Source organism: Acanthopagrus latus, chromosome 15 (genome assembly GCF_904848185.1).
Source record: "Acanthopagrus latus isolate v.2019 chromosome 15, fAcaLat1.1, whole genome shotgun sequence".
In the NCBI taxonomy this organism is placed as follows: domain Eukaryota; kingdom Metazoa; phylum Chordata; class Actinopteri; order Spariformes; family Sparidae; genus Acanthopagrus; species Acanthopagrus latus.
Genome location: NC_051053.1, coordinates 27,065,583 through 27,083,623, shown reverse-complemented (window position 1 = coordinate 27,083,623; position 18,041 = coordinate 27,065,583). Strand labels below are relative to the sequence as shown.

At 41.5% G+C, this 18,041-nt stretch overlaps 2 protein-coding genes across 3 annotated transcripts; one reads left to right on the top strand and one right to left on the bottom strand.

The window, feature by feature from the left end:
- The first annotated feature begins 5,972 nt into the window (after window positions 1-5,972).
- On the top strand, window positions 5,973-8,460 carry LOC119034068. The gene is made up of 2 exons (XM_037124771.1): window positions 5,973-6,159; window positions 7,757-8,460. The coding sequence occupies exons 1-2, from the start codon at window positions 5,988-5,990 to the stop codon at window positions 8,458-8,460; spliced, it is 876 nt and encodes a 291-aa protein (XP_036980666.1). The 5' UTR covers window positions 5,973-5,987.
- Window positions 8,461-9,077: 617 nt separating this feature from the next.
- Window positions 9,078-16,796, bottom strand: LOC119033041 (solute carrier family 22 member 7-like). Of its 2 annotated transcripts, none has more exons than XM_037122632.1 (11): window positions 16,746-16,796; window positions 13,990-14,390; window positions 13,642-13,745; window positions 13,192-13,346; window positions 12,613-12,781; window positions 12,069-12,192; window positions 11,613-11,722; window positions 11,291-11,505; window positions 10,930-11,038; window positions 10,599-10,805; window positions 9,078-9,688 (listed from the first exon to the last, which is right to left on the bottom strand). In XM_037122632.1, the coding sequence occupies exons 2-11, from the start codon at window positions 14,368-14,370 to the stop codon at window positions 9,631-9,633; spliced, it is 1,632 nt and encodes a 543-aa protein (XP_036978527.1). In that variant the 5' UTR covers window positions 14,371-14,390; window positions 16,746-16,796; the 3' UTR covers window positions 9,078-9,630. The 2 variants fall into 2 exon arrangements, with proteins under 2 accessions (XP_036978527.1, XP_036978526.1); XM_037122631.1 differs by lacking the exon at window positions 16,746-16,796 and adding an exon at window positions 14,474-14,570 and having other exon boundaries at window positions 9,079-9,688.
- Window positions 16,797-18,041: the final 1,245 nt, after the last annotated feature.

The window sequence follows — 18,041 nt, the reverse complement described above, 5'->3', positions numbered from 1 at the left end:
ATGTTAGTGTTTTCACAGTGCTGTGTTTACTGCCCCCCAGGCTCTAATTCTGCAGCATGAGTGTATGGTGCACAGTAATTAAGATCTGGAAATACAAGTGAACAACAGAAACTTCATCAGACTTTATGTTCCAGACTCGGCCTGGTTTATTTCCAGAACTGCGATGCTCGTCTGCTCGCTGATGAAGAAAAACCTTGTACTTCTTCTACAACTTCAGCTAAACTCAAAGCTTCAGGGTTTCCTTATCAGAGTGTATGAGTTCATTACAAACACACAGATTTTTTTTAAACAGAGAAGATTTTGGTACAGCATGTACAATTTGATCCTGGACTGTGTGAAAGACAGCGGGAAACCATATCAAATACAAATTAAACACTGTCATGAGACAATCAAACATGATCGCATAAAAATATTGTCTTTCATTTTCCAGACAGCGTGACCTTGGTTTTTGTCTTCAGGCTCATGTGTTTTCTCCAGACGTACGTGGAGGCTCTTGTTTGCAAGCAATGCATCTTTTCCTGAATTAAAAGACAAAGACAGATATCGTGTCTGAGCATTTCACTGCTCCTGATCTCAGCCACAACACTATGAACAAGGAAGGAGGAGCCAGTAGAAGGTGGGTTTGAGGGCTTCAATTAATTATACAGTATTTATTTTGCAAATACGTTGTCAAATTGTTAATGACACTATAATAACACATGTACAGGTCATTTTAAGAAATGGTGTCATTGCTTTTTGTCGTGTCCCCATCGACTGCAGTCGTTTAGGAGAATGCTGCAGCTCGGTTTTGCTGTGAAGCTCCAGAAATGTTTTGAGGATTACGAAACTTCACCTTGACTGTCCATCAGCGTGAGGGCGAGTAGATAATGACTGAATTATTATATTTGGACGAACTGTTCCATTAATATAAAAACAATATTGGCAAACATAAGACAATGAAGACAAGATAAATAAACGGGACACAGGATCTGCAGGATTCATTTAATCGGCAGGGTTATTCAAACAGCGCCACCACCAACATCATGCTGTTTTTCCCATGATGCAAAGCAACACGTCCGGGGTCTTTTTCCACAGAAACAATAGCTCTGTTCACAGTATCTGTGAGCATCCTGCTGATCACAGGTCAGCTGTAACAAGACCTCAGCAGATCGTCTGTAAAGACACAGTGAAAGGAGCAGAGGGGGTTCGACGTACCTTTGAGTTCCTGCGACTATAAAAAAAGGACAAAGCTTTGATTTGTCTTCACATGTCGAGACCTGAATGGTTGGCAGGGTGAGCAGCATCAGATGTCCTCACTTTCCTATCAGAGCAGATTTATTGTTTTGGTTGATTATATTCATTATTCACGAGGACACATGAGACAAACGTTGGGTTTTTATTAAACATCACAGGGCAGAAAGTCAAAACCTTCCACTGTTATTTTTCCCGATCGTGGTTACAGACAACAGGAAGGTCTGGGAATTCTGCTTTGGATATTTTATTTCTATTCATGCCTTAAAAAGAAGCTTCATGCAATACAATATATATATTGTTTTTACTTTGTGTTAACATGACGATTGAAAAGTGAAAGTTTGGTCAGTGTTACTGTGTGAGACAGTGTTTTTCTCAGTATACTTGACAAATAATTGCCATTTATCTTGCCTTCTAACAATAAATCAAGGAATCTCTGTCTGTCCGACATCTATCTCGAGAACCACTCATCTGATTTACTGCACTGCACTTGGCTGGTTTGTTGCTGAGGACTCAATGAAGAGCAGCCTTAATCTGGTGCAGTTTGGACATGCGATACAATATTAATACATTCTGACTTCACAGTGAACACAGCTGTGTGCAGAAAGGAACGAGGGCCGTGGCTTCAACGCTCTGCAGACTGAAGCTGGCCTTCCTCTCACGTAAGCAGACAAAGACAAAATGGAAATGAGCGTGGCTGCTGTAATGAGGTGTTACAGTGAGAAAAAGAAGGTAAGAAGGTGAGAATGTTACAAAAGTCTGGATTAGTGAGGATATACGATCAATCTCTCACTGATTGTTGTGGTCTGGCTCAGAAAATACTGATGTAATCCTCCAGATTTTAAATATGTAAATATCAAACATGTTGGATGTTGTCAAGACGCTCCAGACTGGATTTGTTAACCAGATAATCTGTGCCTGACAGCATGTTTTGATGCGGCGCTGTGCTAGTAATGATTCACTGCTGGAGGTATATTTGCGGATACTGTATATAGTCTGCTATGTACGCTATGTTTTCCTTCCTGTCCATGAGGACGCTCCATGCATGTCAGTGGCCATGAAATGTTCATGTGTCTGAGCGACACTGTCAGCAAGACTGACAGCTGTTTATTTATTGTCTGTGGTTGTTAAGCTCAGCCCGTGGGGCCGACTGTGGCTTCGTCTGTATTATTCAGTGGCTGTGCCGCCGCAGGAATCAGTGCCCAGTGGTCCAGTTGTCAAACACTGAAGCTGACACCTCCAGTACTCAACCGGCGGGTCGCCACACTCAGTTCGGTATCACATTCTTCAGATTACAAAGTACTTCAGATTACAAACCAGCATCCTCGTGGCACAGACAGTTTGAAATGTTTCCAAAGGTTTTTTTTTTGTTTGTTTCTGTTGTCATTGTCAGTTTTTTTTTTTTTAAATTCAGAAGTAAACTAAACAAAACATGTATCTTTAAAGGTTTTATGAATCTTAAGAAAAAAAAATGCAATATAGGAGGTACAAGTCTCCCTCCAGTCAAGTGTATTCTTATTCCCACAGTTGAATATTTGAGCTTCACTGTGTAAAATGAGGTATAAGCAGTTTGACACTGTACAGAAGGCTATTTCACATTTTTTGCTGAATAAAAATCTGACATTGAGAGGCCGGCCTTAGACATTATGACTAGTTTGGAAGTCAGTCCTGGTCCAGTGTACACAAGTGTGATCCACACACACACACACACACACACACACACGGAACGGATGAAGCTGTGAGCTGAGAAGTGCTGACTCAAACTTGACAACACTCTGGAGTGGAGACGAGACCACGTGTATTACAGCTGGAGGTGATGAGCTGATGATTTTCAGGTCTCTCTGCTGCAGCAGGAACCAGTAGCCACGCTCATGAACACAGACACACCCAGAAAACAAGCTGCCACAGCACACCGAGACAGTTTCCCTGTAAACACACTGATGTTCTGTTTACAGTCAGGGATTCACACCAAAACGCAATGTGCGTGTCCTCGAGGGTCGACAAAACACATCATAATACATGTGAAAAGCTGATTTGAAAAAAACATTTGGATTGTGAATTGTTTCGATTCATGTTTGCTGCCTTTCAGTTTTATGTAAAAGCTGGCACAGTGTGAGCGGGGACGGGACACAAGCAGAAATCAATACGACAAAACTAGGTCGGACTATTCCTTCTCTCTGACAACAAAAGAACAAACTTGCTGATCTAAAAAAAGAACTCCTCCAAAATGTGAACAAAAACTTACCAACCCGCCCTCAGTCACCTTTTTTCTAGTATTCATAACAAGTTTACTTAAATAACACAACACGGATCCGGCAGGATGAACTGTCGTGTTCATCATGCCTGAGGCGTGCTCAGTTTATTGAGTGACCCGAGTGATGATTGGCCAGCTCCACATCTAAAGGAAACACACGGACAGCATGACACATACGCCCAGGTGGCAGCTCATCATGTTAGCACCTGGAGAGAACACATGGGGGACGGAAAAACACTTTGCACCTGCCGGGTAAGAGACACTCCTGAACACTAAAGTTCACTGACACTACCGGTCCGCTTTAAAAGATCAGATGATTGATTCCCTCATTGCTGAAAAAAACAAAACAAAGGAACAACGTGTCACATCCAAGCATTTCATATGATTTTAAACATGCTATCCTTGCTTTAGCTACACATCCACAGTCAGACCTTCTCCTCGTGTCTCTCAGACGCAGCAGCTTGTGACACCTACTTTCTGTTAAAAAAACTCTCTTTTACAATTTCTAGTGAGATTACCATAATGACATTACCATGACGTCCTCAGCACCCCTTTTGTGTCGAGCCACACAAGCACACAGGACAGTTAATATGAAGGCAGTTGCAATGTATTGCCATTAATTGTTCATGCAAATATCACTGCCTGCATTATCAGCAACAGACAGAATGAGCCATGCAAACTGGCGGAGAATATTCAACACATCCAGGTTTCATTCAAAGCAGCGGCCTGAGCTCAGAGGAGATAAGGAAGGGCCAGTGCTGCAGCAATAAATTGTTTTCCAAGCAGACATGATGCAAATTCGCACAAACCTGCACTTAAATATTCAGACAGACAAATTATCTCTCAGTCTGTTCGAGGGAACTGAAATATTTGGACAATATTCTGCACTCATTTTTTCTGTAAGTAAGTCTTTAAAAACAAACAGGAATTATAACTGAGGGTTCTTTTTCCTGGATTAGAAGGTAAGATTATGGTTCACAAAGACGTATTTGCTTTGGAAATTAAAAACACCACAAAACCTAAGCTAGTTATGCTGAATATTTACATAATGTGTAAATACAGAAACAAAGATTGAGTGTTTGGCTTTAACTTTAAACCTGCAATGATCAGTATTCAGTATTTTTGATATTAATACAAATTTAATGTAGAGCTGTAATCTATTGAGAAGTCTCACCAGCGTGTTCTAACCTCTTCTGGCTCATAGTTTTGTTATCATGCCACATCTTATCGTTGCACTTATCTCCATGTTTCCAGCCGCAGCTCGCTCTGCTGCCAGCCCGACACCAAACAGCTGACAGACAAGGTGAGAGGATAGCCGGTAAAGAAAGTGAAACACTTAGCTTTTTTTCTTAAGAGGTGGAGGAGACCAAACCAGAGCTAAAAGGATGGGACATCCTGGAAACAAAGAATTAAGGCCTGCCTGTCTTATTAGCTTGTTTTGGTGTTCCACTGTCCCCTAGTGACAAAACTCTTCAGCTTTAAAGCACCAGTGTGTGGGATTCAGTGGCATTTAGAGGGTAAGTTGCAGATTGCAACAAACCAAATAGTATTCGCCTTAAACATGAAAAGTATGAGCAATGTGAAGAACACTAAAGGCCCTGTCAAGAGCCAGTGTTTGGTCTGAAGAAACATGGCAATGCAGTGTGGCAGAAACTGTGGAGGAAGAGCCACTGTACATATTAAAGGTGAAAAGGCATAACGCTCAAACAAGAATCTTTTATTTTCACTGTGTATGAAATATAACAACTCACACAAACCCTGCAGAAAAATGGACTGCTCTGCTGCCCGTCTGCACACAGAATGTTCCACAGCAAAAAGTAGTGTAAATCCAATAAATCATGGATTCCATGTTATTGAATGAAAGAACATTTTTTTATACTGCAGAACAATGAGGACATCCCAGAGGGGACTAAGATTAAGATCTGAGTCTTAATGCATGAAATCAACAAATATAGTGTAAATAACAATATTTGAAATGGATAATGTTGTCTGTTCTCACGTATGTGCCTTCAAAAACAAAAAGAGACTTTAAAAAATGGCAGTTAAGTCACAAACAACTTTTCAGTTCTCAGTTCCTTTCTCTCTGGATGGAGGTTTAAACTGTAGTGTGAATGTGTGGAACAAAGTGGTGTAAAAATAGCTTTGTTCCAGGAGGCTCAGTCGGAGTCAAAGTCAGAGTAAAGTGCTTTAGAAGAAACGTCTACTTATTTTAGTTTTTTATAGTTGGATATTGTTTTTTCAGGTTTGTCAGTGTAGTTATACAGTGTGAGTGAAGCCTTGTATTTCTACTGCAAACTAAGTCTGCCTGCAGGTATAAATAATGTAACCTGAACCGGGACCCTGCTATGTTCTTAGAAAACACCTTTGTTTTGACTCAAACCAGACTGAGTTGGTGTTCGTCACGACACGCTGAATCCACAACACCGACTGAGCGACACACTCTGGAGGATCCTGATGCTAATCTGAACAGCTGAACACATAAATAGCCTCTGCGTGGCCTCTTATGGCTGACAGCAACACAGTGACAACAACTGTCCCCGTCCTCGTCAACGTCACTGGCAACCTCACCACGCCCACCGCTGTCCAGGTAGCCACAGTGGTCAGCTGGTTGACGTTCAGCATTGGGTTGCCCGCCATCGCCCTGGCTATTTACACCCTCAAGAACCTGTCCAAAGGTCTGTACCCACTCTGCTCTTGTCAATAAGTTCATACAATACAACTTTACAAACTAAGCTGCGATCTTCCACACACATCCAGACCATGCTGTTGATTTTAATATCCAACATGCTTATAAAAGCACACAAGAGGAAGTCAATTATTCCAAATTAGACGGTGAAAGCTGGAGGTAAATTCCTCCTTTTTTACCTTAAAACAAAACAAGCAATTAGCGAGATTCAAAGTCAAACTTTGATTGACCAGATCATGGTTTAACAAAAAATATTCCTCATCTATCAAAATCTTTAAAGGCCACATTAATCAAACTGTGTGCAGAACTGAATTACTATGTGATTGTCAACTGAAATGATGCTAATAACAACATAGCCAGAGGTTTCTGGACTCAGCTCTCACTCAGGTGTTATCATGGGAGTAGTCTGATTACTTTCTTGCTGACTTTTGGCCAAACAATTTGCTAAATGCAAGCGTTTGTCAGCAGGTTGCAGTACAGCCTCAAAAGGGCAGTGCGGCAGTATTTTTTTAATCTACTTATGCAATAACGGTACTTAAAGGTTAAGCTGGTGACAGTTGTATTATCTGTCTGCCTGCATCCTCATTTTTGTCGTGTTCAGCTTCGCCTGTCATACCTGCTGCGTCTTCACACTTTTTCTTGGGGAGGAGGATGCAGAATTTTAGACATTGCCTGCACAAGCAAAATGAACAGCTTGATTTGGTTTTGGTTTGTGCTCGTAGCAACCAGGTAAAGGTTCAGATAACTTGGCATGTTCAGCACGTAGGTTGCTTTAGGCTGAGACAGGCGGCTAACAGACCCTTTTCCCTGCAGACACACTGACTTGTCAAAGCAGGAAAAGCACAGGGATGTCCACTAATGGTGGCTCCATTCTATTACAGTAAGTATTCCAGGAAGCCACGTCAGTGAGAGAGCAAGGGCAACACCAGAGCCCTGGGATGAGCTCACCTAAATGGAATGCAGCCATCATTAATGTAATCAATTCTGCCTGTGCACTTCCTGCTTTGACAAGTCAAAATGGCTGCTGTGAAAAGGATGTATAGCATGCTATTACTCACAGTCAGCATGTGGTGAGTCAGACTAGACTGACACATTAGTGGCACATGTGTGTTCTGCACATCTGAGTCAGCGGAAGTGTTTTGACCAAACCGTTATACAATCATAGCCACGGGGGGGGGGGGGGTGGGGGGGGGCAGATTTATTCATTAAGTAAATACATTCAAGTTAAACTGTAAGTAATATAGGTCAGGAAGTAGGCTCAACTGTGTTGTATTTGATCGAATTTAATCAATACAGAACCATTATTCCAGCTGGTCTTGGCTTGATACAGCTGGATACTGGTTCTGTAGCACAGTAGTTCTTTGTTGTTTTATTGGCATCATTTTATTATCTTCGATAATCGTTGTGAATACACTCCAGGAGTCATAAAGAACTTTACTGTGACAGATAAAAACAAAACTAAATGTGCGGTGGCTGTGTTGGTACCAGTGGTTTTATCATTTTTACCAGCACTGGTATCACATCAAATGATCAGCTTCAGTTATGTTGATATTCTAAACATTTCTCTTCCTGTGTTCTCTGTCCAGGTGAGAACAAAGTTCCCATGCACGTCATGTTCCTCCTCGTCTCTGACATCATCAGTTTCTTTGGTCGTCCCCGTGGCACTGTCTCGTCCACCAGCACCACTGATTTCATCTTCTATTTTGGTGTCATTTCCAACATCACCTTAATGCTTTTCATAGCTCAGGAGCGCCATCTCCTGGTGGCCTACCCTCAGTGTCTTGGCTGCTGCAGCAGTATCAGGCACTCTCCTGCGGTCGCCTTGCTGGCCTGGGCTGCCCCGTTTGGCGTCCTGGCCCTGGCTGTGCTGCAGTACAACTTCTGGTTCGCCGTGTCCCTGCTGACTCCTTTCCCCTTCCTCCTCTTCTTTGCTGTGGACTCATGGAGGGCCCTGATCTGCTCCCGATCTAACCCCTCGACCCCTGAGAGGAGGAGAGCTGTGTGGGGGATTGGTGCGATATGGGCCAACTACACCCTCCTCTACGTCCCCTTCATCCTCAGCATCCTCTTGGAGGCTCTGTCCTACAAGGAGACGGTGACATACCTGGGCCTGGTGTCTCACCTGCTGCTCTACCTCAGCCCTCTGGTGGACCCTTTTCTCTACATATTCATGACCAAAGGGCTCAAAGAGGTGCTGCAGGCACTACCCTTCTGTCAAAGCCATAGTAAGAAAGAGAACATGAGACCCACTGTGGAAACTGTGGCTGAGACAGTGGAGACAAGACTTTGAGGAGGACAAACAATTTAAAAAAAAAAAAAAAAGCACATATGCAGAAGGTTGGTTAGTGTGGTGGAGACAGCATGACACGAGGACAATGCGAGTGTCAGGTTCCACTGTCATGAATATGATCGGATGAGCGTGAATGACTGCTGTAGTCATATCCTTTCAGAACAACAACAACAACAACAACGACAGAACTGTCCCTCCAGAATCTCATGATCTGGTTTGTGGTTCTCGTAAACCACAAAACATGACCTTGCAGCAAATGTTCCCTTAAAATTGTGACAGACGTTGCAATCTTTTGTCTTTTTAGTCCCCCAACAAATAAAAGTTAAACATTTTAAAACTGCGTCGATCACCATGATGTGCACTTTGATCCAATGAGAAGAGTTTCTCAGCACATGCATGTACATTCTTATAACTGCTTGTCTGTGAAGTAAAAATGCACATCTCTAACTTTTCTTTGCATTGAATCAGTGCTGGAAGTTCACCTTGGTTGTGCTGCCAGTACATTTCATTAACTAGATGCTTAGTTCTTTTATAAGTGATTTAGTTTTGCTACATTGGAGAAGTTAGAATGCACTTTGTTTTTATTCTGACTTTATTCTGCCCAAACTCCAAAAAGATTAGTGAATGTCTGCACATTTAAAATGGATTGAATGATGATTCAACTGCTGTGAATTGTGTGAAATTTGCACTCTGACAAGTCTTGTTACTTGTATTCTGTTGCATGCACTTTATTTGAATATACAGTAATCAAATATGTTATTGAACTCAAAGTTTATTCTACCCTGTACTTCAGCAAACATTGTATGGAATACAATTAATACAATTAATGGAAGACCCAAGACATTTTAAAAACAGAAAGAGTAATACAGAAGATGTCAGTAGTAAAAGCGAGTTAGTTGATTAAAAGACTTTAAAAGCCATGTGTAGATAAACCAGCGACAGGTGTAATTACTGCATTTTGTGCCCATAAATAAATGATCTTCAACTGTATCGTGACGTTTACGAACAACAGAAGACTTTGACCTGGATTTTTCTTACATATCAGGAAAGACAAAGATGTTTTATATACCATAAGACCATGCACTCTTCCACTGCTCATGTTTGTAAAAAAGGCAGTGTGGTCGTAGCAGCACAGGTTCCTCGTTTTACTCGTCTCTTCACTGCTTGGTGTCAGTTGAGATCTTTGACTCTTGACAACTCCACGAATTCAGGGGAGCCGTCATTTTTTCTGAAATGAAACAAAACAACATATTTACACTAAGGTCAAATCTTCCTGTTGTTGTGCTTCCAACATGAGTTCTGTCTTGTGGTTGCAGTGTGTGAATGGATGCATTCATGTATTGTATGAGGGCTAATGAGGCGTGAAGATGTACATAAAGGAACATAGTTCATCCTGAAGGGGGCTGGTGAAGGCTCCTCTGTGTCTGAGTGTTTTGGTCAGGTTGACATATGAAACACAACAATGGTTGAAGTGTATAAGAACTGTATGTGTAGCACGAGATGACTGGAATAGTGTTTTGAAAGAGATCATATGTATTCTTGTGGCTGTTACAAATTGAATGTATTGTTCCTTGTTATCATACAAGCTGAGGGAAGGCTGCCTCTCCTCACTTAACATCTGTGCTCTGCTGGTGTGTTGGAGCTCGGTGTTCGACCAGCTCTCATCTGCAACACAGCTCTTCAAACTGTGGCCTTCAGTTTAATGTTATTACTTGTTTTGGACTGTGTTTCCTTTCAAAGGTCCTCATGTTATCAGTTATTTAGACTCCTAAGTGATAAAAGTCACTTTCATTTGATCTAGTTTGTGACATTGCAATAGGACAGAAGCTGCATGTTTTGCAGCATTAAAACATTCCTTGTTCAGCAAATCTTGGTTTGCAGATTTAAGAAAACGTGTTTGGTTGGTAGAGACCCCAACATGAAGACAGAATCCCTCCCACTGATCATGATTTACATCTGTCAATAAAACATGTATTTCTAATCGTACCATGCATCCCTTGGCAAGGTTGTTCTGTCAGGATGATCTGTTTGAAAATCAGCATTCATGTGTGCCTGTGTCTCTCAACACTACCACCAGGTGGCTCTACAGTGACTTCAGATTTCACACATTGTGGCTTTCATGTGTTAAATTGACCAACCGTGGCTTTTCAATGTCATCAATCGTCTCTGGCAGCCTGATGTTGAGTGTCTCTGGAAGCAGCAGAGCCACCAGGCCGGAGATGATGGCCACAGAGCAGATGATGATCTGAGGCAGAAGAATCCACACGTCCTCCAGCAGCAGGATGAGCGGAGCCAAAGATACTCCCAGACGACTCATGAAGCTCGTGTAGCCCACACCATTTTGTCTGGTGAGACAAAGGAAACCATCATGACGTCACAGTCACAGCCTTTAAGCTGCTCTCTGTGCCGTGGAGCAGAAAATACCCTTTTAATGTGGCAGCTTAATGCATCAGTATGACAGTTACTGACCTGACGACTGTGGGGTAGAGCTCCGTCGTGTAGAGGAAGATAGTTGTGAAAGCAGCTTCTGATAGGCCTTTTCCAAGAATGGCAACGGCAGCACGCACATGCCACAGACCTGCCGTGTGCAGTATGTAATGTACGTAAGATAAGGGTCAAACAAGCAATGAATTTAAAACAAAAATATGTTAATTTAACCAAAGATGAATGGTGGAACGTAGATGGACTAGGAAACTAACTAAACCTCATTTCTTACCAAACTTGTTTCTGTGTACAGTACTGGTCATATTCCATATCCTGGGATTCAGAATATTTATTTATCGTGTGTCTCTTTTTTGGAAAAAAAAGTAAAAGAGACATGCACTACAACCTTTCGGTATAAAGATGTTTATGGCGATGCAGCATCCTGTCAGTAACAGCGTCCCAGCCTGGCACTTCCTCCGTCCAATGATGTCGAGGAAGCAGTAGATCATCAGCTTGGCAGGGACTTCGATGGCAGCATAGATGAAGTGTGTTAGGTAAATGTTCAGACCGAATCCACTGATGTTCAGACTGATTCCATAATACGTTGAGGCGACTCCATACCTAAAGACGACAATACACAACAAATCTGTGCTTACTCGTGTCTCTGTAGCTGAAGTTTGTCCCCTTCCATGCACTAAGTATGTTTTTTTTTGGCCAGTGATACCCACCACACAATCCCAGTCAGCAGAGTCAACTGTCTCATCTTCGGGGTCTTGATGAGATCAAGGTAAGTGTAGTTTTTGTCCTGCTCTCCCAGAATTTCAGTGCTGTTAAACGTCTGTACAGAAACAGGGAAGTAACGTGAGGGTGGGATCTCAATACCCCGATCTATCTTCAGGCAATTCTTACATTCCCGTATTAACATTTAAAGAGTTACTGGTCGCTGTGGTCATTCTTCTGTCACAGTGATGTTTAGTATGTAAGTTCAAGGATTGGAAAATGTAGGACTCTGTCGCCCTCCAGTGGTAGAATAGAAAAGAATAGAAATAGAAAAGACCAGACAGAAGGACACTGCACCAGTTCTCATGAAGGACACTGAAATTATTTCAAAGTTCATATAATCACATAAAAACATACACATATATGTCTTAAAGAAAACTATTTAACATTGAGCTCAAACTTGCCTCTAGTTTCAATTTGGATGACAGTTTTTCTTTTGTGTTGAACTTTGCACATCTGTCAAGGTAATACTGAGCTTTTTCCACTTTGCCGTTGGCTAAAAGCCATCGAGCAGATTCAGGAATCCACCTGAAATAAATTCAAAATAATTCACATTGAGCAGACACATGAATTAAAACATAATTAAAATCAGGTAATTAACCTCCCAGCTGCAAAATGCTCTGATAAAGTTAATCCTGAAGTTTTTTTTTCAATTTCTGCAGTCATTTTGAAGGACAGGGTATCTTCTCGTCTTTGAACATGTTTGTACAGATTTAAATTAAATATTAATTTATTTTAAAGCAAGGAAGTTCAGCAGTCATGTGACTTCAGCTCCCAGCCACAATAATGAACAACTTTCAATCTTAGATCTTAGATCTCGTCCTCCTGCCTTCTTGATACTGATGAACTGGAGCTGCTCATCCTCTTTATACTTGCCACAGAGCTTGATTAGATGTTCTTGGATGTCTTCATTGCACCATGTAGTGCACCTGCATGTGTTTCACTTACCACCAGGTCAAAACTGCAAGTCCTAGCGGGGCTGTGACCGCCATGATCAGAGGCCGCCAGTCAGTTATCAGGAAGGCAAATCCAGCCAGCAGCATGTTACCGACCGACCAGGCCAGGCTGCCGATCACACCGATGAACGACCTGTGACCTGTGTCGACCCACTCAATGCCTGCAAGGTGAGGAAAATTGCAAACTAAATGAATAATTATGAATAATAAAAATCATTAAACGACACAGTGTGTTTTTCATTTTACTTGATCTGAAATGTTGTTTTGTTTTGGTGAAATGTTGTGTTTTTCTGACATGTTTGTTACAGAAATGTTGTTTTTTTAGGAAAGGAAATTCTTTTTATTTTTTTCTGAACTGTTTTTTTTCAGGGAGATGTTGTGTTTTGTGTAATGCTGTTGTGTTTTGTTCCTCTGGGGTACCATCACTTTGACAACTTCTTTACATTTTTTTTTATTTTAAACTTGCAATCACAGATTTTGTGGCCATTTGACGGGGAGGATGAACAATCTGTGAACACATGATATATCATCGTCACCTCTTTCAGTTGATATTGTGAACTTGTTAGCTTACTGAGCACTATCGAGTTGATGGACATTCCTGTCAGTCCAACCCCAGTGAGAAATCTCAACACTGTAAACAGAATGTAGGAGTTTGCAAATGCACTGGAGAAGCCAAACACTATGGTCATGAGGTACGAGGCCAGAAGAGTGCTTTTCCTCCCAAACCTGGAAGCAAGAATTGGAAGTGCATTAGGAGAGTAGAATGAACACGAACATGGAAATATCTGACATCATTTTCCTTCAAAGTGAAGACTGATGAAAATCTACCGCAGATCACAGCTAGAATCACTTCACTTTGACTGTCTTCTCACTTCAGCACCAGTTGACACCTCTCTGTTTTATTTTTCATCGATATAATAAAGTATTTTAAGAATCCAATCATTAAAGTCAATAATATGAACTGCAGGATTTTTCACTTTAAATCATGAAACTGTTGGAAAGCCACTTTTTATACACATACTTATCACAGAGGTATCCAAAGGCTATGGCCCCGGTCATCACTCCGAAGAAGAAGATTGTGCCTGTGGTTTTTGTCAGACTTTTTCTATCACAGACCAGGTCCCACTGACAGAGCAGACAACAGAGAGAAAGCAGTTACATTCTCTAATTAAGTACCTGTTTTGTCATATATAGCGTGGCCCTCAGGTGCATCATACAAAACGTCATAAACACAATGAGTTGATGATTAACAATTTATAAATGCAATAAAATGGTTTCTGTCCTGACTGAAACAACAATGCGACAACTGGCTGCAACAAGACTGTGTCAAAGTCGGGGGACATTAATATACTATGAAGAAAGTTTGCACCTCTGTTGCCAGGGTGGAAGTGAAGGTGGAGTTGTCATAAACCCATCCGCTCTGACACCCAACTGTTGGCAGGTCAGCGCTGCTGGAGCTGTTGGCCAAGAGCTGAAACTGCGGCTCTGCAAACATCTCGCAGGATTTGGGGTTTCCATCTTCTCGCATGGGCACGCTGACGGTCAGCCTCTGCTCCTGAGTTAAATTCCCGAAGAGTCCACCGTCACCGAGTTTGTTGATATCACAGTGGTGAGGAGGCACACCAGCGATGAAGTTGTTCAGCAGGAAGTGACAGGGCAGAACTATACGAGGGATGAACAGCAGGATGATGATGCTGATTTGGAAAGGTCCAAAACCGTCAATTTCCTCCAGGATATTCTCAAACTTCATGGTCACTGCGTTCGGGGATCCTGAAAGAAGAGATTTGCTTTAGAGACAGATAGAAGTAAAACATCTGTAAAAACTCAACAGTTTGGTCCACTGAAGTACTCACCTACAGTACACAGGAAGCTTGAAACACTAATGCTGCACTGTGCTGGGTTCTCCTTCTGTGAGAAACTACATTTCGACTCTGCAGCCTTTACTGTCAAACCCACATGATCATTTACCTCTGTATCACCTTTGGATACTGTAAAGTTGTAAAAGCTCATTCAGTAAGGTGTTGAAGAGATTACACATTCAACACAGCAGTACATGGCCAGCAGGCACACAGATACACCGGGCTCTGTCAAACAGAAGCACAAGACTATGTTGTCTTTGTTACACCTTGGACATGTAGGCCAGTAAACCTGTTTCATTTTGATAAAACTGTTTTGTTCTTTGTTGTTTTTTTTTTTACATTTCCCATTTTGTACACTAACTGGGTTAGAATGCATACTCCTGTGTAAAACAAGCTCCAAAATCTAGGGTTTATCATTCTGTCATATCTGTATCAGTGTAGAACAACTGATATGGAGGAACTGTGAAGACCATAACTTTGAGAAGTCCTTGACGGGAGCGTGGGAACGAGGAAGAAAGAGAGCGGAACAACATGATATCCTGCTAATTAGACCCTTTCATTTTATTTTGTTAGCTGAGTTACACCTGCACACATATAACACGACCACACCTATACACACTGAAGTGGTGTTGTACTGCCTCCCAAGAAGTTGGAGAGAAACATTGCAGTGAGAATGCATCCAAGATTTTCAGATTTTTTTTGTCATTCATGGAAACAGACTGTAGAGAACACAGTAGATTCTTACAATAAGTGTTTGCTTTTTACAAAACAACTTAACTATGTGTGTTTTTTTTTTTTTTACATCATGGGTAAATAAACTTTAATGTAAAACCTCAAATCGAGTGGAGAGTGAACCAGCCAGAGTTCAGTCTCACCAGGGGGACTTTCAACACGACATTATTTCCTTTCGTGTGAATTTTATCATGTTCCGCTGTGGTAATAAAAAACAACGCCTCCTCGTTTGCTAATCTTGTGAGATGATGAGCATCTTTTTTTTGTCTTCTTTCTTTCATCATCTGATACATGATCCACTTTGTTGAGCCATTTTCATAAATATTATCAATGTAATTTTGGGGACCAGTGTGACTCCTAACAACACTGAGCTATTATTAATTATAACGTTCACCTTTATAATAAAGATAAGTGAGTCACCCCTTCAAATAAACCTTCAACAACTCTGGAATCATAACATTCTGCAGAGAGTCGATGGCTTTAGCCTGCTTGTCAGTTGGCTCTGAATATATTTATTATGTATAATTGAGATATTACCTCCACATCTGAAACTTTCACACAGTTAAACTCTTCTCAACTGAAAAACAGGTGGGCTGTAAGTGGAAGTAAGTTGAAAAAAACAAAACAAAAAATATATGGTTTCCTATTTTCCCTAAATGTGACATGAAAAGCTGCGTCTTGTTGGTAAATTAGCACATAATTCATGCAAACTGATTGCTGCATCATTGTGGAGATTATTTCAACGAAAGAGGAAGTGTCAGCAGAGCCGCTGTGCTTCCTTTCTCCACAAAGATTGAAAGTTTGTTATATTTTTCCAACTAACTGCAGCATCTTCCATCACCAGCGGCCTTCCAGACGCCACCCTGACAACCAGAATCAGCCCAACGGTGCCTCTACAGATGGAAGACTGTCGTCAGTGTCATCCGGTGGAAAAAACCATCTGTGGTGGTCACTGCACCACCAAGGTATCATCGGTAGTATTAGCAAGAATTCTACCCGAGAAGAGTGAAAAGAGGATCTATCCTCTTAACCACCGACTGTGTTTAATGTAGTTAAACCTTTCAGACTGATGCAAGAGATACAAGACTACAGACAGTTTAAATTAATAATGAAGAACCGACTGCAAAAATAATAAAATATGTTATTTAAAAGACTGAATAAAAAACTCAAAAAGAAAATTAACATGTAAGGACACACATTGTGGCAAATGCATCTTCGAAACAAAAATTAAAGCTGTGAGCATAAACAATTTTACTACTCCAGACATTAACAATGGTAAAGTAATCAGAATAACTTTTTATTCACATTTGAAAATGACTGTTGCAAACCGAATAAAAAAAAAAAAAAAAAAAGACGAAAAAAAGAAGATGATTACAGGTATTTGGTAAGATAAGATAATGATGATCTTCCTGTAACAGGATGAGAGATTATGAAAAGTACACTGCGTTGCGACATGGAAGGTTTTGTGGTCACCAAAAAGAGCACGAATGATCTTTGGAGACCATGAATATCACCAATATAGAAATGATCTCACCTTGTTATTTTTGTTCCCTTGCAGACTCTGTCATCGAGATCCCTGCCGTGTTGTGGCAATCAAAAAGCCTGATGCTGTGTGGTGAGATGATGGTAATGAGAAAGTTGAAAATGAAACAAGCAGTTTAAATATTTAGCCTTCTTATACTGTGACGGAAGCAAGTCACAAGCAACCACACATGTCATCTCCCTTGTGGATGCTCTACCTGTTCCACTTAATGAGACAACAAACTCTGCTTTGTGTGTGTTTCCTAATCATAGATTAAACACTGTTGTTGACATATTCCGCGTGGATGACATTTCACTCCTCCTCTGACCTTTGTGCAGCAGGACAGCACATGACTCCTGCCATCAAGATGCAGAGAAAGCAGAGACACGCTGTCTTTCCAGACAGCAATTACACACATCAGTTTGCGTATCCAAATCCCTGATCTGAAGCTAGATCATTCTAATCGCTCATCTCATCGGGACATTAGTTCTTGTCCTCCTGCATTTCCCATCCAACACAACAAATACCAGAAAGAAAATGGACCCATACTGGAATCAGTACACAAAAAACACAGCAACAAATGGTCTCAGTCTATCATTAAAACATTTATTATATCTCTGTCCTGCTGAATTTGAGGAGTTGCACTTGTAAAAATCAGTCATACATCCTCACCCCCATGCTAATCATAAGTCAGGCAAAGTTTTGTGGTTCAGAAAACATTTCAGCGACCTCACAGCAAAACAGTGTCGCAGCAATCCCCCAAATAACTGAAGTAGCTGGGGAAACAACAACAACAACAACAACAACAACAACAACAACAACAACAAAAAACAGTCAAAAAAGACAAAATGGCTCCATGCAACTTGTCCGGCACACTCCTGGACTCTAGCTGCTCCAAAATGGCAAATTAGTTTGAAATTACCTTAATTACCCTAGCGATGTTCAGGTGAGCTTGCCAACAATAGAACTGTTCTGAGAGTGCTAGAGATTTTTTCACTTTTGATTCCTGACACGGTTGACACGTCTCTGCAACATTGCATGGCAGTTGGGGGCAGTGCCTCTGGACTGGCAGACCGGGGTGGTGGTCCCCCTATTTAAAAAGGGGGACCGGGGGCTGTGCTCCAACTATCGGGGGATCACACTCCTCAGCCTCCCTGGGAAAGTCTATTCCAGGGTACTGGAGAGGAGAATTTGGCCGATAGTCGAACCTCGGATCCAGGAGGAACAATGCGGTTCTCGTCCAGGCCGCGGAACACTGGACCAGCTCCATACCCTCCGCAGGGTGCTCGAGGGTTCATGGGAGTTTGC

Excerpts from the sequence above, each read along its gene's own strand:
- LOC119034068 (XM_037124771.1), top strand. The coding sequence starts at position 5,988 with ATGGCTGACAGCAACACAGTGACAACAACTGTCCCCGTCCTCGTCAAC. Across the intron at positions 6,160-7,756 it reads CCTCAAGAACCTGTCCAAAG|GTGAGAACAAAGTTCCCATG; the intron begins GTCTGTACCCAC and ends TTCTCTGTCCAG.
- LOC119033041 (XM_037122632.1), bottom strand. The coding sequence starts at position 14,370 with ATGAAGTTTGAGAATATCCTGGAGGAAATTGACGGTTTTGGACCTTTC. Across the intron at positions 12,782-13,191 it reads CATCAACTCGATAGTGCTCA|GCATTGAGTGGGTCGACACA; the intron begins GTAAGCTAACAA and ends CTCACCTTGCAG. Across the intron at positions 9,689-10,598 it reads GATGACATTGAAAAGCCACG|AAAAAATGACGGCTCCCCTG; the intron begins GTTGGTCAATTT and ends GTTTCATTTCAG.